Source organism: Chenopodium quinoa, unplaced genomic scaffold (genome assembly GCF_001683475.1).
Source record: "Chenopodium quinoa cultivar QQ74 unplaced genomic scaffold, ASM168347v1, whole genome shotgun sequence".
NCBI lineage: Eukaryota > Viridiplantae > Streptophyta > Magnoliopsida > Caryophyllales > Amaranthaceae > Chenopodium > Chenopodium quinoa.
The window spans coordinates 11,506,385-11,533,995 of record NW_018743292.1 but is presented as its reverse complement, the minus strand read 5'-3'; the positions used below and the strand labels follow the sequence as shown (position 1 = coordinate 11,533,995).

Genomic DNA, 27,611 nt, shown 5'->3' with positions numbered 1-27,611 from the left:
CAGTGTTGAAGTTGCTAGCATGTAAAACCAGAGGTAGATTTAGATAGACCTTCTCTTTCTTTAGGTTATGTTTTGTTCTTATATGTGATGTGTCATACCATTAGTTGATGGTGTGATCGAATTCATAAGAGGTAACTGAAAAGTCATATATGCAAGTACCGACTATACACAAGTATGTTTATTGATTAACAAGAATTCTCTAATTTAGATAAATGAACCATGTAGTACTTCGAGGTTCATAAAGGTTTTTTTTTTTTTTTTTTTTAATTTAAACGTACCCGGTAATTCAGAGCCTACTAGACTCCAACTAATTCGTATTTGAGCTGGATAAACTCCAATTGAGGGAAAATTCTCGCAACAAGTGATGCTATATTCTCCAAGGCCTTAGTTAAGGTAGAACAACTCCCTTATTAGTTGATCTAAGCACTTGTTAGTGGTCCATAAAGTTAATTTCCATGATTTACTGCAAAACAAATAAAAATCATGTTTATTTTAGTGTAGAGAGAGTCACAAAATATCACCCCATGACTTTAACTAGCTAAATTAGTCAACATCCACGTAAATTAAGAGTATGTGATGGTATGAATCAAATATATGAACCAAATGTCTATATATTGAGCCATGGAATGTCCATCAAGTTAATTTTGTCGATTTACTTGCAAAACAAATCAAAATTAGATTTATTTCGATGTGAAAAGAGCTACAAATGCGTAGCTTTAAAAACTTTAACCAACTAAGCTAGTTGACATCCACATACACTGAATCTAAAAGAAAGTGATGATAAGGAATATTGTTTGCTAAGTCTTATTCAAGTAATACTTTGTACTACATATATAATTTTCAATTGAACTACATGATTGCCACTTGATTTGCTTATGACATTTTGTAAATTAAAGAGAAATTAGTAACAAAATCAACAAGAAGAGAGAAAGAAGGAGATCCTTAAAAAAAAAAAAAGAGAAAGCCAGAAAAACATGAGCAATTGAGCAGGTCCTTAGAATCGCACCACCATCATCATCACTCTACTACGCCACTGCAACTCTTCATATTTCCTCTCTCCTCAATCAAACCTTCTTCTTCTCTTCAATCAACAATGCCAGCTTCTTGAAATCCATTGATCCACCCATTTTCTCTCTCCTCAAAATCACACCCATTTCGAGTTTCGAGGGTGCGATCGAGATGGCTTTCATGGCTGTCCTTGAATCAGATCTACGCGCTCTTTCCGCCGAAGCTCGCCGCCGATATCCCGCTGTTAAGGATGGAGCTGAACACGCTATTATCAAGGTTCTAATTTGATTTTTGTTATTTTAATTTGTAATTTGAGCTGATTAGTTAATTTTCTTATTTGAAATTGATGAAATGTGTTTTTTTGGATAATGCTGTTATTTTGTGATTGAATGAAATGATGATGTCTAGTGTATGATGAATTATGATGATTTGTTTTTTGGTTTGGATTATATTGTTACTAATTATGAAATGAAATTTGGGGTTTATTTGGAATTGAGTGAAATAGGAGGTGGGATGGTTTTTAGTTTGAGTTTGAGTATGATTATGGATTTCGAATCGGTAATTATGAAATAGAATGGTATGAATGTAAATTATAAATTCCTAGGCAATGCTGCTCTACGTTTGAATAGTGGTATAGCATAAATGAATTATAATGCAATGTTTCGTAGTTGCTGACAAGTTTTTCTACATTACAGATTATGTTTTGTTATATAACATGGCTGAAGGGATGAATATGAAGTTTACCTCTTAGTTGAATTGATGAAGATATAATAAGGTTTAGTGGTTTGCTCTTTTGATGGTGAAAGTTTGTAAAGAAAAGTAATTGAACATAGACGGACAATGTAAATATTATGTTCTTCGAATGAATGAAAAGAGTGAAGTTTCTAGGTTTGGTCATAATTGAGGCAAAGACAAATAGATCACATGGTAGCTGAATATAGTTCATAGGATATTTTCAAGGTTGAATGTCTTATTCAAGAGAGCTTTAGGTAAGGACAATTACTAAGATAAAGGGATTGAGCCACTCATTTATGCAAACTGAAGGAATTGAGCCACTCTTTTATGCAAAGTGAAGTTGTTTTGTCATTTGCATCAATTTATTAAATTTGAGGCATATGGGGAAGACTAAGCTTGTTTAATATACGATGCCTGATTCTAATTTTTGTGTTAATTGAGAGCTTGATAGGCAGTAGGAGAGAGCCTATTTTTTCGGGCCTGTTTGGTGTAACTTATTTTGGCTATTTTAGGTAAAATAAATTCAGAAATACAATTTCAGACAAAATAAATATTTCTTCAGACAATGTCACAAACAAATAAGACAATTCCAGACAAAATATGTTTTACCAGATAGCATAAATTATTCCGATTAGATAAGCTGACCATATAAGTCGAATCAAACAGAGCCTTATTGACATACCTAGGATTATATAAGTTGAAGAGGTATTTCTTTCTATTCTTGAATTTTGAAGTGCAAGATCGATAAGTATGAAGTCATCTATGCTCTTTTGATGGTGAAGTGAGAGAGAATGGAACGGAAAATTCGCATGTAATGATCCCAACTACAGTCACTCCACATCCTAATGATCCCAACTATTCATTTTATCCCAAAATAATCCATACTATAAGTGATGTCTTCCCAAAATGTAATAGTCTCAAATATAGGCGTACTGCTCTATATCTTTTGCACTTGTTCTTAGTTTTGTTTGGGATTGGTTGGGTTCAACCTTATACAACCAAAGTTATTCTCACGACGTAAAAACATTGAAACGAAGGATTACAAAAGCTTAATTGTTGAAGTGTGGAAGATGATTGCTTTGTTGGCAATATGATGATTCACTTATTTGGAAGCCAACGGTAGTGGGAGGGTAGACTTTGGTCTTGCCATCTCAAGGTTTAGTTTCTTTATTGAGGCTTTTGTATAGCTGTAGTTAACTGCAGGATGATCAGCTAAGGTGCGTCCTTGATACTCCGCAATGGGCATTGTATCTGACAGCATAGCTGAGTTCCCAAACCTCTTAGGCATCAATTTCACGTCCAATTGTCAAGCTCTGACGAAGTTAGAGCTTGGATCTCCGAATCTTTGTTGTTGTTTGCTATCCTGTCTGGATTCGGTGGGTCAAAACCATACAATGTGAATCACCTGAATATAGAGCAGGAGTGAAAATGTGGTATTTTGAGCGGCGTTTGATTTTGGCTTAAGTCCTCCTTTGAATTTTGGTAACCTTTGGCCCTTTACCTAAAGAAAACCTAAAACTTGCATTATCGAGAAAGGCCTGAGAACTTTATTAGGCGGCTCTGCAGCAGCTTTATGGTTCATGATAAGACAGAAGGATTATGGAGAGGCATTATTTGTGTTCTTTATGGGTGAAATTAAAGTTTCATAGACTAACTATAGTCTACTCTATAGTTAAGTTTATTAGCTTACTATTTAATCAGGGCCAAATCCTTTGTACCTTGATGATCTCTTTCAGAGGCTCAGAAAAGTGGATGCCCTATAATTTGCAGAATTACAACTTCAATCTCCATCCTGTACTTTGTTATTCTTTTTTACACCATCTATCTTCAGTTCAGCTTATGATAGTTTCCAAAGCGAATTCCTATTGAAGAAGGGGAATATAGTTAATTTGTATATTTTAAATTTTATTCTTTTAGATCTGTAACTGTTTCAAGTATTTTTGAGCGCTGCTAACTGAAATTTCTGTAAAAAAATAAGGTAAATTTTCTGGATATTAATATGTATTTGATGATTATAATATTCTTTAGGCCAAATTAGAAAATAACACCTGCTAAAGACCCCGATTTTGTTTTTAACACCTGTTAAAAAAAAAGTTTAATTATAACACCTCCAAAAATCCCAAAATTTTGGTTTCACCACCCACTAACAGATTTTTGGATGGAAACCGTTAGTGGGGCCACCATGTACACGTGTCAGTTGTTAATTAGTTTAAAAAAAATTTAAAAAAAAAAAAAAAAAAACCTAACCCCCTAACTCAGCCAGCCACCGCACCGGCACCACCTGCGGCCAGCCACAAACGGTGGCCTTCTCCCCTGCCTACCCCATAACCAACCAACCACCAACCACCGACCACCAGCCATCGATTTTCGCCGCCGAACCACCTCTAACACCGGAAATCGGCTCCCCCACCCTTAACCCACCTCGAAAACCGCTATCATCCTTCACAAAGCTGCCAAAGTACGGTTCCCCTCCCCAACGCAACCCCCTTAAATGGACCTCCTCCCTTCCCGCACCGCCGAAACCGGCGCCCCCTCCCTTCCCACACCACTGAAACCGGCTCCCCTTCCTTTCCCTCAACCCAGAAACCGACCTCTTCCCTTCCCACCTTCGAAAACGGTCCCAAGCTCCCGATGACTAAGGTTTCTGGGCTAGGTTGGGGTGGGGGAAGCAAGGGAGGTGTCGGAAATTGGTGATTGGCGCCGGAAATTGGGAAGGGGAAGGGAAGAGGCGACTGGCCGCAGGTGGTGCCGGTGCGGTGGCTGGCTCGATTAGGGGGTTAGGTTTTTTTTTTTTTTTTAATTTTTTTTTAAACTAATTAACAACTGATACGTGTACATGGTGGCCCCACTAACGGTTTCCATCCAAAAATCTGTTAGTGGGTGGTGAAACCAAAATTTTGGGATTTTTGGAGGTGTTATAATTAAACTTTTTTTTTAACAGGTGTTAAAAACAAAATCGGGGTCTTTAGCAGGTGTTATTTTCTAATTAAACCTATTCTTTAAATGAAACTAGTTGATTATTAATTGTTTGCACATTGTTTTATAATAGCATCTTGCCTTGCATAATAAGTTCATGTTTGTGAAGCCTATATTAGTATATGGTCCTGTGATTTTTTTTTTTTCTGTTGTTTGCACACTTCTCTAGAATTGTTGTTTGTCATTTTTATTATGTGAGGCCTCTGCCTGACCCTGGAAACAAAATGATGAGCTATCTTTCAGAAATAATCGAATCTTCTTGTCTGGGATTTTTAGCTCTCTCAAAGTCTCAAACATGAACCCCCATACATTTATACCTTAGCTTTCCATGTTTGATCTTATCCCGCCATCCCTTGTGGGGGGTGGGGTAATAAATTTTTTTATTCATGTTTAACTCTATAAAACATTTTGCTCTAATTGTTAATGCAGCTTCGGTCATTGTCAAGTCCAAGTGAAATTGCTGATAATGAGGATATTTTGCGAATCTTTTTGATGGCTTGTGAAGTTAGAACTGTGAAGTTGAGTGTTATTGGACTTTCATGCCTCCAAAAGCTAATATCTCATGATGCTGTTGCTCCATCAGCATTAAAGGAGATACTTTCTACCTTGAAAGAGGTAAGTGATACTTCTTTGAAATTTTTATTGCTTTATAGTGTCCCCCCTGCTAAGTAGAAAATAACATATTGAGGTATAGGAAGATGTCGTACTAAATTCTACATTTCTACTTAAAGATGGATATATTAGATCTGTTATACGGAGTATGGATTTTATTTATTACTAGTATGAGGCTGTGAAGAAGGTTTACCATGTGTGGGTGCCTCAAAAGTGTGGCCGTCCATGCTAAGCATCCCTTTGAGGTTGATGGCGTATTATTTTTATCCCAAATTTTTGCGTGCGTAATTGACAACCTTTTGGTGTCGTGTTTGATACATTTCTTTCCTCCATCCAAATTTGAATGTCCATGATTGATTTGACACTTAATACTACACGAGGAGGAGGGAGGCATGATCCTTGAGTCAGCTTCAAGCTCAAATAATACACATAAAGTTTGTCATACAATAATTAAGCTTTCTATAAAATCAGGGGCGGAACCGCAGGGGGAGAGGGGGGTGGAGGGGGGGGGGGGTGCTAGGGTGGGTCTTGGCTCCCCCTTGGTTTTGGTTATCTATTAAATGTTGGCATAAGATTATGTTGATTGTATCATAGCTGAGTTGGTTTTGGGTAAAAAGTTAGTTATTTAGGTCCCAAGTTCAAATCTTCTCCTTAACACTTTTTTTTTTGTTTCATTTTTTTTGACATACTCCGTATTATTTAATGCGTGAGATAACACTACATAGTTTGGCCCTTCTAATAAAAATTTTTGAGTTCCGCCACCGTAGAAAATATGCTTTCTCTTAGGGTTTCCTTTTCTTTTTCTGCATGAAGCATGCACAAAGTAATTTTTCTTGGTGAATACTGAGGTATGCCTTGTGTTTGTGACTTGTAACAGCTTGCCACTCTCAATTCTTACCCATTGGTATTTTCATGACTGCCTTTTATTATTGCTCACATAAATGTGTCTTACTTATGATTGTTAATCTTCTACAGCATGCTGAAATGACTGATGATACAGTTCAGCTGAAGACCCTCCAGACCATTTTAATAATTTTCCAGTCCCATATGCATCCAGAAGATGAGGTGAGCTTTCATCATTATTTTTCATTGTTGTTTGATCCTGTATAATGTTGATAGTTTTTTTTCTTACAAACTTGTGAATTTCGTGATTTGGATAAAGTAGAGTAGATACTTGCATTCTTTGATGAAGAAGAGGTGATGTGATATATGGCAGTTTAGATTCAGATTAATGGCCCTGAATGTGTCACTGTGGTTTTGGTTATAAGTTATCCGGATTTCAAAAAAGGTCTATGATAGAGTTTCCAAAAAGTCTTCTCAAAGATATGGAAGGAGGGGATTTTTCACACAAATGCGACAAGTCGGAATTTGTGAATAGAGATTAGTTGACTCTGCTTTCAGATACAAATTAGTTTTCCTTATAGAGAAGTACATATGATTATGCGTATTTTATGGTGATGTTTATCACCTTAGTACTTCTTCTGTCTTCAAATAAATGTCCTGTTACTTTGTTTGGCATAAAAGAAAATTTATTGATTGTAACTAAAGCTAACTTTAGGGTTTTCTTATAGTTATTACCCTTATTGGCTTCTTGTCTAAATTATTTCAAAGGAGGCTTTGAATTTAGTTTCTTTTCTTGTTATTATCTATGATGTTCAAATTTGGATATAGGTATTAGATTTGCGTATGTATCTAATAGTTTGATATGGGAAAATTAATAATAACTTGAAGACATTGTCCATGTGAATAGGCATCTGGATATAGTATATTAATCGAGGGACATGGACAATATTGAAGGAAAGTACATTAAAATGAAATTGTGGGTCATATTTTATGCCTATTTAATTTGTCATAAAGAAAGTAAAAAAGAGAGGGAAAGATTAAAGTTGGGCTAGTGAAAGGAGAAGGTCTAGATAAAAAAAAGTGTTTCCAAGACATTCAAAGTTGAATAGGAGTGTGTCTCTTCTTTGCTTATATCATAACATTGACCAACTTGTCCATCATTTGCACCTACATTGATGCTTTAATTGAACAGTCTAAGTGAAGAAAATAGATTTCTTTTTGGAGTAATGCACAAGGAAAGAGTAATTTAAAATAAGCAAAAGGGGAAGGCCATATACTTCCTATATAGATATACTGATACAGTGATATACATATGAACGGAAGTAAAGAACAAAATCAAGTATGCCCAAAGGCTATAATATGTATCATCTCTTCACTTACACTTGAGTGCACTACAATTGGTGCAAATGGTGTACAAGTTGGTCAATGCTATGATTAATTCTGAAAATAGTAGGAACATTGTTAGAGTAATATTTGGGGGAAATCTGTCCTAAATCTATGATACATACAAAAAAGATTCTAAATATAACAAATAAAAGAGAACATCCAAAACGGATTACGTAATGAATAAAAAGGAACGGAGGGAGTAATAGCTAATTTTAGCAGCCTAAAAATAAGCTAACCATATTTAATTACCTTTTACAACTAATGCAAAAGAGTGCATTTCAAAGTTTTTGATTTTTTAAAATTTATTTATTTTTTATGATAAATCAACTAAATATTTCGTCAAATGCATCATAGTTGATCACTTGATTCATCTGCAAGGAGATCTTGTTTAGATTTATTTATTTTATTTTCTCTCTATGTAAGATGTTTTCTTTTGCAAATTATGAGAATCCCGTTATTTCCCATTTCCAACCTTTGGGATGGTTATTAGTTTCTTCGTATGCTTTTGAAGTTCTTAATTTTGGATTACTGAGAAAGTTTAGGGGACATATAATCTTATGAATTTGTTATTCTTAGGAAAGTATGGCTCAAGCTCTTGGAATTTGTCTCCGACTTCTAGAAAGTAATCGTTCCTCTGATAGTGTACAAAAGTAAGTTAAATTTTCTAGATAGTGGCTCTTATCCATCTTTCTATCTATTAGTATCTATTTTCAATTTTCTTGTACCTTAATTTATATTCCATCTTATGAATCTCATTATTTATCTTCAGTACTGCAGCGGCTACCTTTAGACAAGCAGTGGCCTTGGTTTTTGATCATGTGGCCCAAGCAGAGTCACTTCCTTCGGGAAAATTCAGTTCTGGAGGTCAAATCTATCGATCAAGATCAAGTTCCGTTACTGGGGATGTTAGTCGCAGCATACATCATTCAGAGTAAGTATGATTCTGCTGTCTATTTTGCCAATCTCAATGTGGCATTTTTTTAGTCATTCAATCATACGATTCTCTCGCCAGTTCTGTTTATTTTGAAAAGGCTGATATTCTTTTCAGTGACTAATTGTGCATGTTACTCTGATTCTATGTGAATATTGGTCCATTTTTATTAGCATTTACTGACTGGGGAATTTACAGTGAGTATGATACTGTATCTGGAGTAGCACCTATCACAAGGGAAAGCCTTACCAAAGCTGGAACTGTTGGGCTTCGCTTGCTTGAGGACGTGACAGCTCTTGCAGCAGGTGGATCTGTATGTGCTGATTTGAAACTTAAAGTTCCTTCACTTAAACATATTTGGATCTTACACCATGAAGCTACTTGAGCATAGTCTAGTGATGATGAAGATGTCTTTTACTCATTTGTTTGAAGTGTTCTGTTCCATTATCGAATTATTGGTTGTTATCTGCCTTTGCTTATTTTTAATCCTTTGATGTTGCGTTTCAGGCAACTTGGTTACGTATCAGTTCCGTCCAACGATCATTTGCCCTTGATATACTCGAGTAAGGAATACACCTTTTCTTTCTGTCTAATATGTGCTCTTTTCATATGTATTACACTATTACTTGAATGTTTCAAAGCTCTGGATTCTGAATTTCAAATGATACCAAGCCTTGGTGAAATTCAAATGCTGCCAAATTCATTCAAATCTGAAAATTCTCTCATTCCTGTCTAACCATCATCTACCCTGGTGCTGTTGTCTCTTGAAAGTTGAAACACCTTTTTTTTTATACACTTGTTGACTACTACCATTGCTGTCCCTGTCCTTTCTAAATACCCATAATACAATTAAAACCATGACAAGCTTATCTAATTTAGGCGCAACGTTCATTATCCACACAGATTGACTTAGTCCTTAGTTTACAATTACCATCTTGATTTAGATTTCACTTTAATATTTATATACCTTTTATTAGCGGGTGCTTTTGAGTTTTGAGATCTGCAGTACCAGCATGACCAAATTTTTTAGTTATTGGTGCCAAATCTGTTTATCTGTGGTTCAGGTTTGTCCTATCAAATTATGTGGCCATTTTCAGAACACTGGTTCCATACGAGCAGGTAATCATGTGTTTACACCAGATACCTACCTGCTTTTGGATCACTTAATCTGTTCAACTCCAAGCCTTAAAGAATTGCTTCAATGATGCAGGTCTTGCGCCATAAGATATGCTCTCTTCTGATGACCTCTCTTCGTACCAATGCTGAGGTAACTTATAATTGTATATGATATTTGTTATACACCATATAATTTGGGAGCAGTCTAAATTTTTTTTCAAGCCAATGATCTTTTGAATTCTGCCAGCTTGAAGGAGAAGCAGGAGAGGCCTTTTTTCGCCGCTTGTTGTTGCGTTCAGTTGCTCACATTATAAGGCTTTATAGTTCATTCCTTATCACTGAATCTGAGGTACATGAATACACCTTCTAAAAGCTTATTCTGCACGAAAGAGAATAATTCAACTGATACTAGTGTTGTGCAAATAAATATAATATTGCGTGCTTTTTCTCTACTTCTTTTGGTAGGTTTTCCTGAGTATGTTAGTGAGGGTCACAACTCTTGATCTGCCATTGTGGCACCACATCCTTGTGCTTGAAATTCTGAGGGTATTTCACTAAGATTACTTGCCTCTGCTATAATTCTTTGTTATCTTGATTTGTTGTGTCTGTGTATCATATCTTGTGCAACATGACAGGGCTTTTGTGTTGAGGTGCGGACCATGCGAGTTCTTTTCCAGAATTTTGACATGTAAGATCTAGTACCCGTTCTTTTGTCGTACCGTGTTGAAATTGCATTGATTGGGTTTGCATGGACCAAATATGACATTGGTAGCTGGTTGAAGATTTATTTGAGAATTTACAAAAATTGGGAAAAATCAAGCCATACAATATGACGAAATCCTAATTTCGTACTTACTTTCAATTAGGACGAAAGGTAGAGCAAGATAGCAAGGATTTAAATTTGATTTGAAAAATTGTTTGTTTGGAAAACTTAAGGACAGAAATTAAACTAGCATTCCACAATTTTGAGAAGAGAGTAAGATTAGGGTGAAATTAATAGGGGGAAGAAGAAATTGGAGGGAAAAGTGAGAAAAAGGAAGAAAAAGGGATTTTTGTAAAGATCACGTGCCATGCACGTGACGGTCATTGCTGGAGTTTTGAAGTCAACTCCTGGAATCCGACAAAAGGTCCCCCATCCCACAACCAAAAACACATAAAAGGTCTTTTTTTGCCATTAAAGGTCCTTTCTCACAAAAGTGGTAGCATTACAGGCCCTTTGTGACAAATTTCATAATAATAATCTTTAATAAGTTACTTTTTCTGTTTTGGAGAACAGCTTGTCCTCTGTTGCTTGTACTCCTTTTTCTGAGCTGTTCATATAATCCCTAATTCTTAGCCAAAATAAAAAGTTATCGTTTGATTGATGAATAAAGGTACTAGAAACAATAAGATAGCAGAGAGAGGGTCGCTGTTTTCAAGAGCTAGGAACAAAATCAACAGATTCTCCATTGAATCTCTTCCCTTAAGAATGACTTCCCTGAGGGCTTCTTGTAGTCTATACTACAGTAGCAGTAGATCTTTCATTGCTCCTTAATCGTTGAGTGTGATTGCAAGACTGAACGTAGCTTCCTCTGCCCTATCATTTAGCTGTCTTAAGAAGGATACACTCCTATGATGTTATTCCTATTTCAGGGAATAGCGTCATGCACACATTATTGGTGTGATGGCTCATTCTCTCTTCTTCTACTTGCTCTATAAATTTGCTTTAGTCACCTCTTGATGTCCTTTTGAAAGTGTAGTTTTGATTAATTAAATGAGGAAAATATTGAACAAAAATTCTGTTAAATGTTCTTGATCAGTTATTGATATTTATTATATGGCCTAAACTCTGATCCGGTTTTCTAGGAACCCGAAAAATACTAATGTTGTGGAGAATATTGTGAAAGCTCTTGCACGTGTTGTGTCAAGTTTACAGGTAAGAGTTGCAATATATCTTTGCAGCGTGTTCCATTTCATATTCAGCCAATGCTCCACTATTTTGTTCTGTTGGTTTATTACATGAATGCTGGAGTGACCTAAACTTGTTTTTACCTTCATAAGTTCAGTCAGAATGTAAGATTAAAGATTTTGAGTAATATTGACTTCATAAGTTGATGGGTAAGGTTCAAGAAACAAGTGAAGAGAGTTTGGCAGCTGTCGCTGGGATGTTTAGCAGCAAAGCTAAAGGTAACTATTTTTCGAGTTTGATAGAGTTGGAGTTGGCTGCAATTGGATTTCTTTTTAACATTCTCGAGTCTTTGTTGTCTCTTCTGTAATTGTCAGGAACTTGTTGATTAGCAACTTTTTTGAATCTTGCTTAATTCTTGTTTAGGGTCTGATAACTGTGCTTTTAATCTTTTTTAATGTTAGGTATTGAGTGGATCTTGGACAATGATGCATCCAATGCTGCAGTATTAGTTGCTAGTGAGGCTCATGCAATCACATTGGCAATTGAGGGTCTTTTAGGTGTTGTCTTTACTATTGCTACTCTGACAGATGAAGCAGTAGATACGGGAGAGGTAATTTTGTTTGGTTTCTGTAAACTTTTACTTGTTTCCACTTTTATTGTATAGTACAGTGCTCTAACTCTTGATCAAAAAATGATGTCAGCTGGAATCCCCTAGATGTGAGTCTGACCCTCCGGCAAAGTTGACTGGGAAGATAGCATTTCTTTGTTATTCAATGGTCGATTCCTTGTGGTTGACAATACTTGATACCCTCTCTTTAATTTTGGCAAGGTATTATAGTTCATTGCTAAAGCTTATAACTTGTAAAATATTTCAACTTTAAGCTCTAACTTAAGCTTGACTTGGAAGATCTCAAGGGGAGGCTATTGTGTTGGAAATACTAAAGGGGTATCAAGCTTTCACTCAGGTATGTAATATTGGAAACATCGTTTTGAATTTCAACCCACAATGAAAATAAGGGTTCCTTCTATTTATTGTGTTTAGGGTATATTTCCTAAAGTTTGCTATGTTCAGTGTTTAAAGTGCCTTTTTTACTATCTGCTTGGACTTGATCACATAGTCTTTTTTTTTTTTTTTTTTTTTTTTTTTTTTTTTTTTCTTACAGGCTTGTGGAGTTCTTCGTGCAGTTGAGCCATTAAACTCTTTTTTGGCATCTCTTTGCAAATTTACCATCAATATTCCCAGTGAGGTTGAAAGGAAAAGGTTTGAAGTGTTTATCTACTAAAGTTGCTTTTTTTACATTGTAATGGCTTTTGTAGATAGTTATCTATTATCACATATGGGAGATCTAAAGCAGAGTTGAGTACTGTGATTAAATTATTCCAAAATATGATTAAAGGAGTGTATTTTTTTTTGCTCTTGGCATCCTCATCAACACTTTGTTTAGATAAGAGAAAATGGAGAGTTAGAGGGAAGAGAAACGGAGGGGAAGAAGCTCCCTTTTTGGTCAAGGATATGGGGGAAGGAAGGGGAGTAGGGGGACTGGGGGAGGATTAAAATTCCTTCCCTCTTTACCATCCCTTCAAACTTGAATATATTTGGAGGGAAATCGGAGCTCTACCTTCCTCCTCTTTCCTTTCTCTTATTGTCTTTCTATCCAAGCAAGTGCAAGTTTTCCTATTGCAACACTCCCCCTATTCATCCCATCACCCCTCTCGTGCTTCTTTTCACCCTTTTCTGTTGTAAGCAAGAAGTCTTTGTTTTGTTTACTATGGATGGGATTGTCTAGTGACCTAACTATCTTAAATTACGTCATGTAACTGATATTGTAGCTCTTCACAATCTCCCGGATCAAAACGCACTGAGCTTCTTGCTGACCAGAGAGATGGCATTATTTTGACTCCCAAAAATGTACAGGTAAAGGTTTTCTTGTGTCAATGTGTTGAATATCAACCTGGACTTATTCTCATCCATCTTAATAAACTTATACCTGGACGAGGTGTTCTTTTGATCACTTATGTTGTTTAATCTTATCCTTTTTTCTAGGCATTACGGACTCTCTTCAACATAGCCCACCGGCTACACAATGTGTTAGGTCCCTCTTGGGTTCTGGTAATCTTTCATACTTGTTTTTGGATAAATAGCTCTAAGATTACCTTTCAACTATCAATCATGGAAATTGTTGCAGGTGTTGGAAACACTAGCGGCCTTGGACCGGACAATTCACTCTCCGCATGCTACTACTCAGGTACAGGTGACTGTATATGGCTTTGCTTTATTGTCTATTGCATATTGTATTGTGTAAATGTGATGCTATCCTAGTAACCTATTGGATCTGTAGTCAGTTGGCTGTAGCAGCTCTGTAGGAGTTTGCTTGCAACCTTTTGTTGCATTCTTTTCCTAAGATTACTAATTATTATATTTAATATGACAACCAACAGGAAGTGTCAACAACTGCTACTAGACTCAGCAGAGAGTCATCTGGGCATTATAGCGATTTTAACATACTCTCTTCTTTAAATTCCCAGGTAAAGGGTTATATCTGGTTTACATAATTATATACTTGAGCAACATGCGTATCCTTATAATGAATCTAACCTTCTCCGCTTTAATTTTGTAGTTATTTGAAAGTTCTGCTCTGATGCATGTATCTGCAGTGAAGTCACTTGTCTATGCACTTTGCCAACTGTCACAACAATCTTTGCCTGGCATTGCTGGTGGATTTCCTCCAACATCAAGTCAGAAAATTGGAAGCATCAGTTTTTCCGTTGAAAGGATGATATCTATCCTTGTTAATAATGTTCACAGTACGTGTTTTTATTCTGCTGTAAATTATTGTCTTAAGTACTCTGTATTCCTCTAAGCTCAACATCTTCCCCTACTTTTGGTTGTTGAGATGTCTCATAGTTTCTTTTGAGGTTTGTCCATAAAGTAAATGATTCTCTTTAAATGATTAATGACACCAACTATGGTACTAACAAGCTTGTATCTTTTTTAATAAAGGTATAAAACCTGAATTATGTCTGCTATTTTCATTGACTTTAGAGAATTCTTCTCATTATGCCTTTTTCGGTGTCAGTACAGTTGGTGCATTTTCACCTAATACAAATACGGGTGAACAGCAAAGGCACCTTTACTTTTTTCCTCTCCTTTTTCATTTCATTCTTCTGATAAGGAATTTTTCCAATTTCCCTTTTTTTGGTGGGGGTGGCCCACTGAATGTACAAGGAAAATGGCTAATAAACGTAATATAAGGTAGAAGTGGGAAAGATGGAAAGAAAAGAGCAAGTGTCTAAAATGTGAGATGTTATGAGGAAGCCATTCATGGCTTCTCTTTAAATATCTGTAGCCAATGCCATTCTCCAAAAATATCCTTCTGATTTGAATTTCTCTTCTATTATTGCCACCAAGGCTACCTGTGCCATAATTAACCTTATTGTTGTTTTCTTTATTCAACTTTCTTTCTATCTCATGAAACCCATCCTCTGCCTAAAACATCTTGGTTTGGTTCATTTTACCACCCCCATATTCTGGTAGTTCAGATGCTTGTCTGCTATGTTGAGAGTCTCAGCACTTTTATCAAGTTCAATTGAGCTTGCCTGTGTTAAAATCATTGTGGATTAATTTAGCCAGGCTTGATGTTAATGTGCTTGATGTTAATGTCAAACTTCTGCTGGATTGACATTCTAATTAAGTTTTGTTGCATTCCCAGGGTCATTATATGTGGAAAATTGTGCACTCATGCTCTTGTGAAAGAGTATACTGTATGTGGGTTCTTTGGGCCTTGCTTTGTGCTTCTTTTTGCCATAATACGTTTTCTGCTTCTATTTCCGTGTCTATGCTGCATACTTTTGATATGCTGCAACAAGAATTACCAGATTAATAACATTATCTGGAAACTTGAAAGTACAACCTTGATAAAGTATCTATCGTCTACTGCGTTAAATTTTTCATAAAACAATCAAGTGTACTTGCAACCGTGAATGTTCAAGGAGAAGATCTCCTTGAGCAATAGAGAGTATGTTGGGAAATTATAGCGGGAAACTTCAATTGACTTAAAACCTTTAAGTTCTAAAATATTTGAACTCACTAATAACAAATAAGTTTGTAGTAGCTTCTAGAAACCAGTATTATATCATTTCATTAATATTTATGATGGGAATATGACTTATTTTTACTCCACGTTAATCTGTGGTCTGTTATATGTTGGATACTTGTTTATTGTGCCCATTGGTGCCTATATTATAGCATCTATTGTTATATGATTCTCATACATTATTTCTTTGTTGAAGGAGTGGAACCTCTTTGGGATCCAATTGTAGGTCATTTTCTTGAGGTAATAATTCAGGTTTGGGCCATTGCTTCTGTTGGTCTGTAGGGATTTCTAATTGTATGTCTTGTTTGCAGCTTGCTGAGAACTCTAATCAACAATTGAGGAGCATTGCCCTTGATGCCTTGGATAGGTCAATTTGTGCTGTTCTGGGTTCTGATCAGTTACAGGATCGTGTAGCATCAGGATCTTATCCAGATTCTCAACACGTGAGTGTCTTTCGACATTGGTGATTAAACTGGGGTCGATTTGAAATGAGAATAATATTTTATTTTGTTCGTTAAGCAGATAAAGAATGCATCTGTTGACTCAAGATCACTTGAACGTGTTGTTATATCACCCTTGAGGGTACTGTACTTTTCTGCTCAGAGTTTTGAAGTTCGCTCTAGATCTCTGAAGATTCTTCTTCATGTTCTGGAGGTAATGTGAGGAGCTGTTTGAATGTTGTCATAACTTTGTTCTTCTTGCTTTTGTTGCTGTTCTTTAATTTCTCTCCATTTTATTCAGAGGCATGGAGAAAAACTACATGATAGCTGGCAGGACATACTTGAGCTGTTAAGGTATGTCTCTCTGCTTACATCATTTTTCTGTTGAAAACTCTATCTTCTATCTTTGATGCTGAAGCTGTTGATTATTTCTTTGTGCATCTTCAAGGTCTGTTGCCTGTGGAGCAGAGAAGGATCTAATAACGTTGGGATTCCAGGTTGGAAATCCAATTTTTTTCCCCTTTTATACTTTGTTTGGTATTGTCTTTCTTTCCATTATAGCCTTTGAAAGAGATTGTCTTCTTCATTAAATATATGTTCCTGTTGATTATCCAATCTGATTTTTCTGCGGCTGTCTGGATTATAACTGTATAATTAAAATGTGAAAGGTTTATCATGATGTATCTTGGACTATCAATTACTTTTCAAACCACAAATGAAGTAATCTCTAGCAAGTGATGAAATACAATTTTTATCATGCCTGGGATATTTAAGTTTTCTCTTTATTTCATCTGGTCTTTCCTGGGGAAAACTTCAAGGACTCTGGTCTATCTGCTAGTAATTTTTGTTTAATCTGTTTTTGACTCAATTTCTTCTGTGGCTATGCAGAGCCTTCGTGTTATTATGAATGATGGACTCTCAAGTATACCTGTGGATTGCCTTCAAGTGTAAGTTTCTGTTTGTAATAAACTGGATGTTTGAAGGTGGAGAATAAGGAAAGAAGATAAACATTCCAATTGATAAACTGGGAGTCGCATATAAAGAAAATTTTCAAGTGTTTGAGAGACTTGATTGTCTTAAATCTAAAGATCTAAATTGTAAAAACATAATGAGCTCTCAACTGTTCCTGTGGAATGCCTTCAAGTATTGACAATCCTGATTCACTATTCCACAATGTCCTTACAAAATATTGTATATGTACCTTTGGGCTTGTTCATTCACTCTTGGTGCTTATTAATGTTATAGTATTTCAAAGTATGTTCTTTTTGGTTGAGATTAATAATTATTCGATATTGTTCATGACTGGAAAATGTTGCACTTGTATTCATGCTATATATAGTTCTTTACAATTTTTTTTTAAAAATTTTAAAGCAGCAGATAAGGTAATGACTATTACTTTCTATGGCAAGGCATATCAATAACTGGGTCCTAAATTTGACATACTTCTTATGCGACTAGAAGTTAAATATTGATTATAAACTTAATAATATAAAATGTATTACATTTTTGTCAGCTAGTTAACATTTCTCTTGCCATCAGAGTTTAACTTACATTACTACTACCATCCTCTTCTAATTATGGACCTCATCGCTATGATGCTTACCAAAAAAAAAAAAAAAAAAAATATCATTATGCCAAATGAGTGTGCCATTAGCCTTGTGTATACAATATTGCTTTTACCTGTTATGGACCTCATGGTTATGATGCTTACCTGGAAATAAAAAAGAAAACAAAATAAGAAGCATCATTATGCCAAATGATATGCCATTAGCCTTGTGTATGCAATATTGATTTAGCCTGTTGATAGTATGGCTCTGATTAATGATTATGGAGTTGAACTAGAGGAAGTGTCGATTTGTTGAAAAAAAGAAAGAAAGATATCCAAATAATTATTTGACAGTCAATTGTGGTGTGAAGATAATAGGTAGATGTAAAAGTAGTCTGTCGTAGCACATAACACATTGACCATTTGCTTGCTGATACAGTGAAGTGCTTTGCTGCAATTTTGCTCGCATATTTTTTCTCTAGTTAGCTCTTAAATATTTTGTGGAAATTTTAGCCAATGTTGATTGTTTTGCTGTAATTGAAATTACAGATGTATTGATGTTACTGGAGCCTATAGTGCTCAGCAGACTGAGTTGAACATAAGCCTGACTGCAATAGGTCTCTTGTGGACTACAACTGATTTCATAGTTAAAGGACACATTCGTTTGAGTAGCAAAGATAGTGGTATGCTGGATTTCGATCTCAAATTGCCAAGCTTTTGTGGATTTTAGTGCACTAAACTTCTATAACATGCAGTAATCCTCTTGCTACAATTTCAGAGAAAGAAGATAGTGGAAAGCGGGTAGAAGAACTCAATTCAAACAAAGTTGACAATCAATCTTCTATTTTTAATGTGGATGAACATGACAAGTTGCTGATTTCTGTCTTCTCACTGCTTCAAACACTTGGAGCAGATGAGAGACCTGAGGTATTGAAATTTAATCATCTTAACATTCCATATGTTGGGGACTGTTGTTTTTCTTAGTTGTGGATTGCTTTTAGTTCAATTATTACCTTTGTCATATCTGAAAGGTGTATATACTTTCTGAATTGTTGTCCCCTAGTATTTTTTTTTTCTACATTAGAGACAAATCAATCAAAGGTAAAATCTTGTTTTATCGCAAATCAAAATTTGGCAAAAGAGTACAGAAAACTGTTATTAAGAACCAGAGTAAGCAAACATCTTATGTAACAGTGTCTTTAAGTTCCCTTTGATGTCCAAATGAATATCATGGAGTGTGAATTGTAAAATCGGAGTGATAGAGTTACAGAACAGATGTGATTTTGCATATGTAGAATCTCTTGTCTAAATTAACCAGTACATGTGAACTGTGGATACTATCTGATTGTAAGCTTGTTGCTTAATGCTAATGGACACAAGCAATTCAACAATTATTTTGGCTATCAATCGAACCCTATTGGTAAACCAAGAAAACAAATTTTAAAAGTTGCAAGGCTTCAAGGATTAATGCAAATCCTCCAAAACAATTAAACCAACAAACTGCTCATTAATATCTAGTACCGCAACTTCTAGGAAGGGTTTGACCTAGAAACTCTTTACTTTGCAGATAAATATTTAGCTAAAAGACCAAAAACATATCACTTATCTCAGTTGAGCTCCTACAGGAGACTCTTTAATGCAGATACTCCGAACACACAGCCATTAACATAATGACATTATTCTGAAGTCAAAGTTGGTAGACGGTTTCTGGGTAAGAAATAGCTATTTGTCTTTGACAATCACACCAGTGTCCAACTCATTTATGTCTACAATCTGCTTGGTGCATGGTATAATTTTTTTGTATCTTTTTTTTTATTTTTTTTTTATTTTTATGTTTTTTCTGCGTAGTGCCATTGTATTTTATCTTACTTTATTAAATTTCTATGTTGTCTCTCTTTGTTTTCATTTCTACATGTTATCTCTATACTGTGAAAATCTGTCTACATTGCCTTTTGCATGTGGGGCTTTGGCTAATGCATCCAACTAATGATGGGTAAACTAGTACTCGTTAAAATAGATATTTTGGTATGTTAGTAAAGGGGTAAAGTGTTGTAGTGGACCCCTTGGATGGAATCATTGGTTGTTTCTGTGAAATGGTAGTGCTACGTAGAATTAAAAAAAAAAAAAAAAGTGTTACACCTGCCTTAATTGGCCATTTTTCTAAGTGTTACCATTATTTCTGGCATAATACTACATTTAATTATTATATTTCAAGTTTTTAACTATTCACTATCATCATATGGTCCCCACTCCTACTTTTTTGTTATTTTTTTTTTATATTTTTTAAAATTATTTTCCTCTTCTCACCTTCCTTACTTTTCAATAAATTATTTATTCCACTACCTTTTCTTACAATTTTGTAATATAATAAAGTCAATATAACCTCCTGAAACTATGAGTTGGTCAAACCGTCACACTTAAAAAAAGCCAGAGGGACGTTGTTTACAAAAAGTTGTACATTGCGGGAGTTCCCAACAATTCTCCTATTACTAATTTTAATGAAAAGTACTAGGAATCTCTCACTGATTTATTCGAACATACTTGTTCTGAAGTATCTTATTTGTAGTTCAGTGAATATACCTTTTATGTTTGCATGTCATACTCCTTATTACTGTACTTAACAGGTGAGAAATTCAGCAATACGTACATTATTTCAAACCCTTGGAACTCATGGGCAAAAGCTTTCAATGAGCATGTGGGAGGATTGTCTTTGGAATTATGTTTTCCCATCACTTGATCGTGCTTCTCACATGGTATTTTGTTAATGTACCTTTTCTCTGTACAAAAGGAATCTTCAAGTAAAAAAAACCTTTCCTGATAGATTGTCATTCACCACATGTAGGCTGCTACCTCATCCAGAGATGAATGGCATGGAAAAGAGCTAGGGACACAAGGTGGAAAAGCAGTTCACATGCTTATTCATCACAGGTAATTGCTTAACCATGCTATATTGATCCTTTCGAAAGATGCACTCTGCTTTCGGACATACCTTCTTTGTCAATGTTGAAAGAATTGGTAACTTGTGCAGTCGTAACACGGCTCAGAAGCAGTGGGATGAAACACTTGTTGTGGTTCTTGGTGGGATAGCTCGCCTCTTACGCTCATTCTTTCCCTATCTAAGAACTTTAAGCAATTTCTGGTCTGGTGAGTCTTGCACTGGTTGTTATTTTGCTACACATTTTTTTATTCTGGAGCTGTATAACCCGTAGGCTAGTGGTTATGGTAATTTATAATTTCACCCTACTACTATCATACTATACACTATCATTAAGATAACGAGAAAATGATCATATGCTTCTTTGTTGCAGGATGGCAAACATTGATTAATTTTGTTAAAAGCAGTATTGTAAATGGAAGTAAAGAAGTTGCACTAGCTGCAATCAACTGTTTACAAACAACTATTCTATCTCACTCTGTTAAGGTAATGATTTGTCTGTGAAGATCTGTTTAAAATTATTCTGAGGCATTCTGAAAATTATATTTTTTGAATCAGGGAAACTTGCCCATGGCTTACCTTGAATCAGTGCTTGATGTTTATGAGCATTTTCTTCTAGAATCACCCAGTCGCAGTGATAAAGCTATTGATAGAGTGAAGCAAGAGATATTGCAAGGGCTGGGTAATTTTCAGTTGCTACTTTACCAACATTCATCCCCCACCCCCCTTCTGACTTTTTTGAGCATTAATATTATATTATTATGTGACAGCTAATGCACATTCTTGTCATCCATTTGGTCTGCACACTCTTTTCCAACCCTTTTCTATTGGACATTGATACAAAACTTGAAAAATATTTATTTTGCGTTCTATTTTTGTGGCTTTTCTATCTTCTTCAGGAGAATTGTTTGCTCAAGCACAGCAGGGGTTCGACATTGATATGTACAAGCAACTTCTTGAAGTTGTGGATGTGGCAATTAAGGCCACATTGGCTGTTGATAATGCTGCTGCCGATGCTGTAAGTTACATGTTAGTATGAAATTTGGTTTATCTTAAGCAGGCACTCTTAGTTCAAATTTCCATTTTTGGAGAACCTTTGATAAAAAATGTGATATGAAAACCGCAAAACTGTTATGGTATTTAAATATGTGATGGACAAAGTAGTAATTACTAACCCTCTAGATTAACTTGAAGTAAAATCTAAAAGTCATACTCTTAAAAAGGCATAAATTTGTAGATAACCGATTAAAATTACTACGTATCGTTTTTTTAATCTTTTGGCTCCATCTATGTTAGTGTGGGTAACAATAGAAGGTATAAAGCTTAATATATTTCAGGGAAAGTTAAATTTAATTACAGTCAGTCAAGTTTACTTGATTTTGAATCCACTGCCATTATGGTGTGTTTTTCTCTATATATTTGATATAGTTTACCTTTGGATACAATCTGAAGGCGCCAGTTACTAGCCATATTGGTGAATACTAGCCTCCCTTTACCACGTTAGTATAACAAATAGGTATATGATTAGCAACATTATTCTTTGGAGTAAATTCTTGCTGTTTGCTTATTTTTTCCTCATATTTGCTTCCAATTTATCCTCCATTTCATAGTATTTGCAACATTTGCCAAAAATAGTTGTTTCATATTATTTGCAACCAATGTTTTCTTTCTTTTTTAAGTTATCATCTCTCCCTGTCTCTCTCCATGTCACATGCATCTCTATCTATCTCTCTTCATTTAAACTCACAAACAAATTTTGCCAAGGAGTCCATGCAACCCTCCAAAGTATCAAATAATAGGAAGCGGAGGTAGTATTTGCTTTTGTATATCTTTATTTACCAATACCCTGTTAGTCGGTTGAAGTTAAAGGTAATGGAGGAAGCTGAAAATTGAAGGCTCTGATAAGCCCATAACCACCCAAATCTAAGTAAAAGGGGGGGGGGTGATTATCACTGAATCCCTAATTTTTGTTTTCTTTTTTCTACACTCACCTTTGCACTTTCTAATCCAAAACCCTAACATTTTACTGTATTACCTTTATCTCAACCAGCTACCTGGACATTGCAGAATAAATGAGATGTATAAAAAGATTAACTGATGAATTATGAGAAAATGATAAGGAGTGAACAGCACGTATTTCCTTTGAGGATTATTTTTTTTGTTTGTTTCCAGTTGTATTAAATTTTACCTTTTTACTGCTATTGACAGTTTTTACCCCAATGTTGAATGGGGGTGCTATGTTTTATACTTATCTGAGTAGTCCTGCCCAATTGTAAGCAGGTTTTTTGTACCCATATTTTTTATGTGTCTCCACATTTGATTACAAGTATATTTTCTGACAGAATATGTTCATAAATACTTATTTCAGGGATGTATCCCCCCTTTGCAACGTACTATGTTAGAAACCTTACCACTTCTATGTCCGTCGGAGCATCTTTCTTCTATGTGGTCCCTTTTTCTTCAATCGATTTTGAAATATCTTCCTAGAGCTCCTCCCACCTCTAAAAGCATAGAAGATGCCAAGCAAACTGGGGAAACAGACTCTACCCAAGGTACTGTTGTGGCAATCTAGCTGATGCTTCAAATATGTTTCAATGGCAGAAAATGTAAATTGATAGACTTCTTCTTCTTTTTTTTTTTCTATTACATAAGCTGATAATTGGGGAAAGAGAGAAAGCCCTAATGGTGTGATGTCTACATCTCCAAGATTGACAAAAGATTCAGTTGAATCTGAAATTGTTACGACTTCAATGTCTGGCGTCCAATGCAGCATATTTTCTGAAAAGCTTATCCCAGTGTTTGTTGATCTCTTCTTGAGGGCTCCAGATTCCGAAAAGTATATTATATATCCTGAAGTCATTCAAGCTTTGGGAAGGTATATGATATAAAATGTTTGAATTCCATTAAAAGTTTTGACTGGCTACAGTGCTTTCATGATTGCTGATTTATGAATTCGTATCTCTATGTCTGACTTTAATGCATGGTGTGCTACCTTGGACTGGGATCTGGATGAGAAATTTTCCTGACTTGGTTGTAAACCTAGAAGAACACTAACCAGATGATCTCTTATCTTGGAAAAGTGGCTAATTGTTGATTTATGTGGAATTATAGTAATATGTGTAAGGGCTATTCTCGAATTCATACTCCCTAATTGTGGAATCACAAACTTTTTCTTGAGAAGCAAGATAAGCACTTCTTGTATCAGCATGAATTGGATAAGCTGTTGAATATCATTTAGGCATTTACATAGGTTCTTTTTGTTGGGAAATATTGTACATTAATCTCAAGAAAAAGCTTTAAGGAACTCTGTTTTCTTGTCTTGCAAATCATAAATACTATAGTTCATGAATTGGTTTTTCTAAGGAAGATGCATTGTTTTGTTAAAAAAGAAGTGAACATCTTTTGGTACAGTGCAAACACTAGTGCATGCATGGGAATCCAACTTGCAAGCCTAAAATAGGTGCAGCTTTGGCTTTTACATGAATAGAATAGCAAGATACATAAGCAGTCATCTAGAGAGACTGACAATGTTATTTGGTCTGAGGAATTCCAAGCAGTCATCAAAGAGGAGAAAGCTTCCCACAAATTCCAAGCATGTGTGAGATTGTCTGGGAATCAGCAGTGAGCCTTAGCTTGATGATAGGTCACTTCTTGAGGATATAAGATATTGTGTGACAACCCCTTGGAGTATAACTGGAGTACCTTTTTTTTTTTTGACGCTTTTGCATAGCTGTAGTCAAGAATTATGTGTTAAGTGATGCTTGATGTTTCTTGATATGTCAATGAATAGCTTCGTTTTTCCTTAGCCGTCCTTTTGCATTAGGGTGATATGATATCCCCTTGGAGTAGATTAATAGATCTCTTTATTACTTGTATATGAGGTACTTTTAGATAGCTGCTGTGTGTTATTCTCTTTAGTATAATGTAGAGGAGTATCAGGAATTGATAGTCATGAACAAGATTTGTTTTTTTGGAATTGCTTTGAAGTCTACTCTCATGGTAATATTTTCTAATAAATAACTTTTGTTTTCTTGAAGTGGGTAGTGTACAGGAGGGACAAACCGTGCTACATCTTTTGGTTGTTATTGTTACTTAGGATTATGTAGCTGATTGGTATGTGTTGCTTTGGACTAATAGTATTTGTTTCTTTTGATCAGTGAGAGTATCATATCAAAAACTTGCTACCCTTAGTTTGTTTTTTTTCCTCCTGGCATAGATGCCAATTTGATGGTAAATTTGCACTAGGGGCCTTGTGGCTCTATCTTGTTTTCTCATTTTCCATTATAATCGGTTCTGCTACAAGTTACATCTGCTGCACCTTTTCTTTTTTACATTTAGTAAAGCAGAGCATTAATTTCCTTCTGTTTTAACCCTTTTTATTTTTTTTCAATAATCTCTATAGGTGCATGACAACAAGAAGAGACAGTGCAGATGGTGTAGTTTGGAGGCTAGCTGTTGAAGGCTTTAACCGTATTCTCGTGACTGATGTAATTCGATTGTCCCAGAAGGATGAAAATCATCCATGTAATAGCCGATCTGCAAGGAACCGCATCTGGAAGGAAGTTGCTGATGTATTTGAAATATTTCTTGTGGGATATTGTGGACGTGCTCTTCCTTCGAATGTTCTATCTACTGTTGCACTTAAGGCTGATATATCACTGGATATGGCCTTCTTAACTATTCTTGGTGACGAAATTCTGAAGTCTCAAATCGATGCCCCTTCAGATGTAATTTTCTCTTTGCTGCTGTATAATTGTTTACCAATAACTTGCTAATAATGGTTTTGTTAGTCTGTCCTGAAGGTGATGTAGTGAGTAGACTTGTCCAAATAGTTTCTTCAGCAGACATGTTTTCTTTAAAATTCTATCAATTACAAGTCCCTGAGTACTTAACTGACAAATGCTTATTCTAAAAATTTCCAGATTCTGCAGAGATTAGTATCCACTCTGGACCGCTGTGCATCACGCACATGCTCTTTGCCTGTGGAGACTGTGGAACTTCTGCCTTCCCATTGCTTCAGATTTTCCTTGGCTTGCTTGCAAAAGATATTCATTTTGACGAGGTATGTGTTGATATTTGTTTTATCAATTGGGGCCTTGGGAAATTTGGCGGTGAATTTTATCATTGGATGACAATAAATTTGGCGGTGAATTTTATCATTGGATAAGAAATGCGATTGTAATAGGGAAGGTCCACAGAACTGCCTCAACGCCCTAAACTACAATTCTGAAATAGTTTTACCTCTTCTCTTGCTGTAAATTATTTGAAAACTGTCGAACATAACTCAAACTTATTATCTTTACTGTTGTTTATTTAAGAAAACTTAAGTTTTAGTGGGATTTTTCTCTAAATTGCTTGCAGTTTTGAGACTGAGGTTGATAAATGGAACGCAACACGATCTGAGGTCAGCAAAATTGCTATCATGGTGCTCTTGGAGAGATGTGAACACATTTTTAACAGATTTCTCATAGACGAGGCTGATTTAGGTTTGTAGCTTTAATTGATGATTTAATGTACTTCAGATTTGAAGAACTCATGATTACTGCCTTTGAAAGTTTGCATGTGGAGGGATCTGTATTGGGTGATTGCCATATTCATTTTGAAGATCCTCGTATTTTTAGTTGGTGCTCATGAAGCGCTTAACTTTCCCTGCAGGCGAACGACCATTTCCTTCAGCAAGGCTTGAAGAAGTTGTGTTTATCCTTGAAGAGCTTGCCCGCTTATCAATTCACCCCGACACTGCATCTATTTTGCCTTTGCATCCGCATCTGAAACATGGTATTACAACAGAAGGGATTCATGATGGTCGAGCTCATCTGCTTGTTCTCCATCCATCCTTATGCGAACTTGTCACTTCTAGGTGAGGTGATTGATTTTTCTAACTTTATATTGAGGAAATAAAGATGAAAAAACCATCTATTACATGGTCCGTCTTGAGAATTGGCAAACTTCAAGATATATATAGTAGTTAAGCTTTGCTTTGATTGTGCCTTGTCTTTCAAGTACATTTTCCCTGGCCTGAAATTAGCTAGTTGTTTTCTTACTGTATGCCATGATTATCTGTCAATTGTTCTCAAATGTGGGGTGCTCTATTGTAGATCTACTTTTTTATAAAGCATGGACTTACCTACTTTGTTGTCTTTCGAGCATTTGCTAAATTTATTTGTACATCCATTGGCAGGGAACCTAGAGTGAGGGAGTTGATACAGGTCCTGCTTAAATTTATCAGTGAGATTTTGGGGCTACGGAAATTAACTCAATCTGGTAAATCTTAGAGAAGTAACGAGAAGAGCAATTATGCGGCTAGTCAGCGTTCTTTAGTTTTCCGATCATGACGTAGACGAGGAATTTTCTTTTTTGTCCTCCATAGTTCATTGTATTATAGTGATTCATTTTGCAGCGTTTCATATAGCAAACCTTGTACATTATTATATCATAGGTGAATGAATAAAAGGTACAGTTTGTTGTAAAATCATTTTTTGTCTATGTTTTGCACGCTCTGTAATCACTGCTGTCATATTCATATAGGTTGATTCTTAATTCAAATTTTGTCCATTTGATTCCTTTAAATGATAACATTTGTGGCATGTCACATATGCAGTAAGATTGCTACACTACTTCAACATGAGATAAACTATATGATATAGGACTTTTACTGTCGTGGGTAAAAATGAGATGATGAAAGATTGAAAGGTAGAAGTGCCAACCGTAGTTTAAATAAGATGTGAAAGCTTTTGACTGTTGTTTATATCTATCTCTTCCCTCAAATCCATTACCATCCATCAAAATATGACAATGAAGCGTACATATTATAAGCTTAGGTCATTCATTGATGTGATCTGTTAAGGGCCGGTATCTTATTTTCGTACGAGCTACTGAGTATTTGTTTATGTTATCATCAAGCTATGTACTATAAATTTAGAATGGACTTGAATGAGCATGTCTAGATAAATGTCTATTGTTATATTAACCGAAAATTTGAATTATTACACATACAAGTTCAACTCGTCGAAAATGTCAAAAATTATAGGAGAAGTTTCTTTAGTGGACAAGTCATGCATTATATTAGGAACTGTAGGAAGTTTCAGAACGCCATTCTTG

At 35.5% G+C, this 27,611-nt stretch overlaps 1 protein-coding gene across 3 annotated transcripts; it reads left to right on the top strand.

The window, feature by feature from the left end:
• Positions 1–729: 729 nt before the first annotated feature.
• LOC110737043 (protein MON2 homolog) lies at positions 730–27,059 on the top strand. 3 transcript variants are annotated; one of them, XM_021917397.1, is made up of 44 exons: positions 730–1,284; positions 5,149–5,334; positions 6,307–6,396; positions 8,137–8,210; positions 8,330–8,491; positions 8,690–8,804; positions 8,999–9,054; positions 9,556–9,610; positions 9,702–9,758; positions 9,855–9,956; positions 10,073–10,153; positions 10,243–10,295; positions 11,453–11,522; positions 11,710–11,773; positions 11,957–12,105; positions 12,197–12,324; positions 12,403–12,460; positions 12,659–12,756; positions 13,326–13,410; positions 13,540–13,605; positions 13,682–13,741; positions 13,935–14,021; positions 14,114–14,300; positions 15,786–15,829; positions 15,901–16,032; positions 16,112–16,243; positions 16,331–16,383; positions 16,478–16,526; positions 16,918–16,976; positions 18,125–18,258; positions 18,354–18,502; positions 20,200–20,328; positions 20,418–20,503; positions 20,604–20,719; positions 20,884–20,996; positions 21,069–21,192; positions 21,410–21,528; positions 22,879–23,062; positions 23,163–23,385; positions 24,913–25,237; positions 25,433–25,572; positions 25,872–25,996; positions 26,166–26,375; positions 26,692–27,059. In XM_021917397.1, the coding sequence occupies exons 1-43, from the start codon at positions 1,180–1,182 to the stop codon at positions 26,372–26,374; spliced, it is 4,833 nt and encodes a 1,610-aa protein (XP_021773089.1). In that variant the 5' UTR covers positions 730–1,179; the 3' UTR covers position 26,375; positions 26,692–27,059. The 3 variants fall into 3 exon arrangements, with proteins under 3 accessions (XP_021773089.1, XP_021773088.1, XP_021773090.1); XM_021917396.1 differs by having other exon boundaries at positions 731–1,284; positions 26,166–26,370; XM_021917398.1 differs by lacking the exons at positions 730–1,284; positions 5,149–5,334; positions 6,307–6,396; positions 8,137–8,210; positions 8,330–8,491 and having other exon boundaries at positions 8,708–8,796; positions 26,166–26,370.
• The last annotated feature ends 552 nt before the right edge of the window (positions 27,060–27,611 follow it).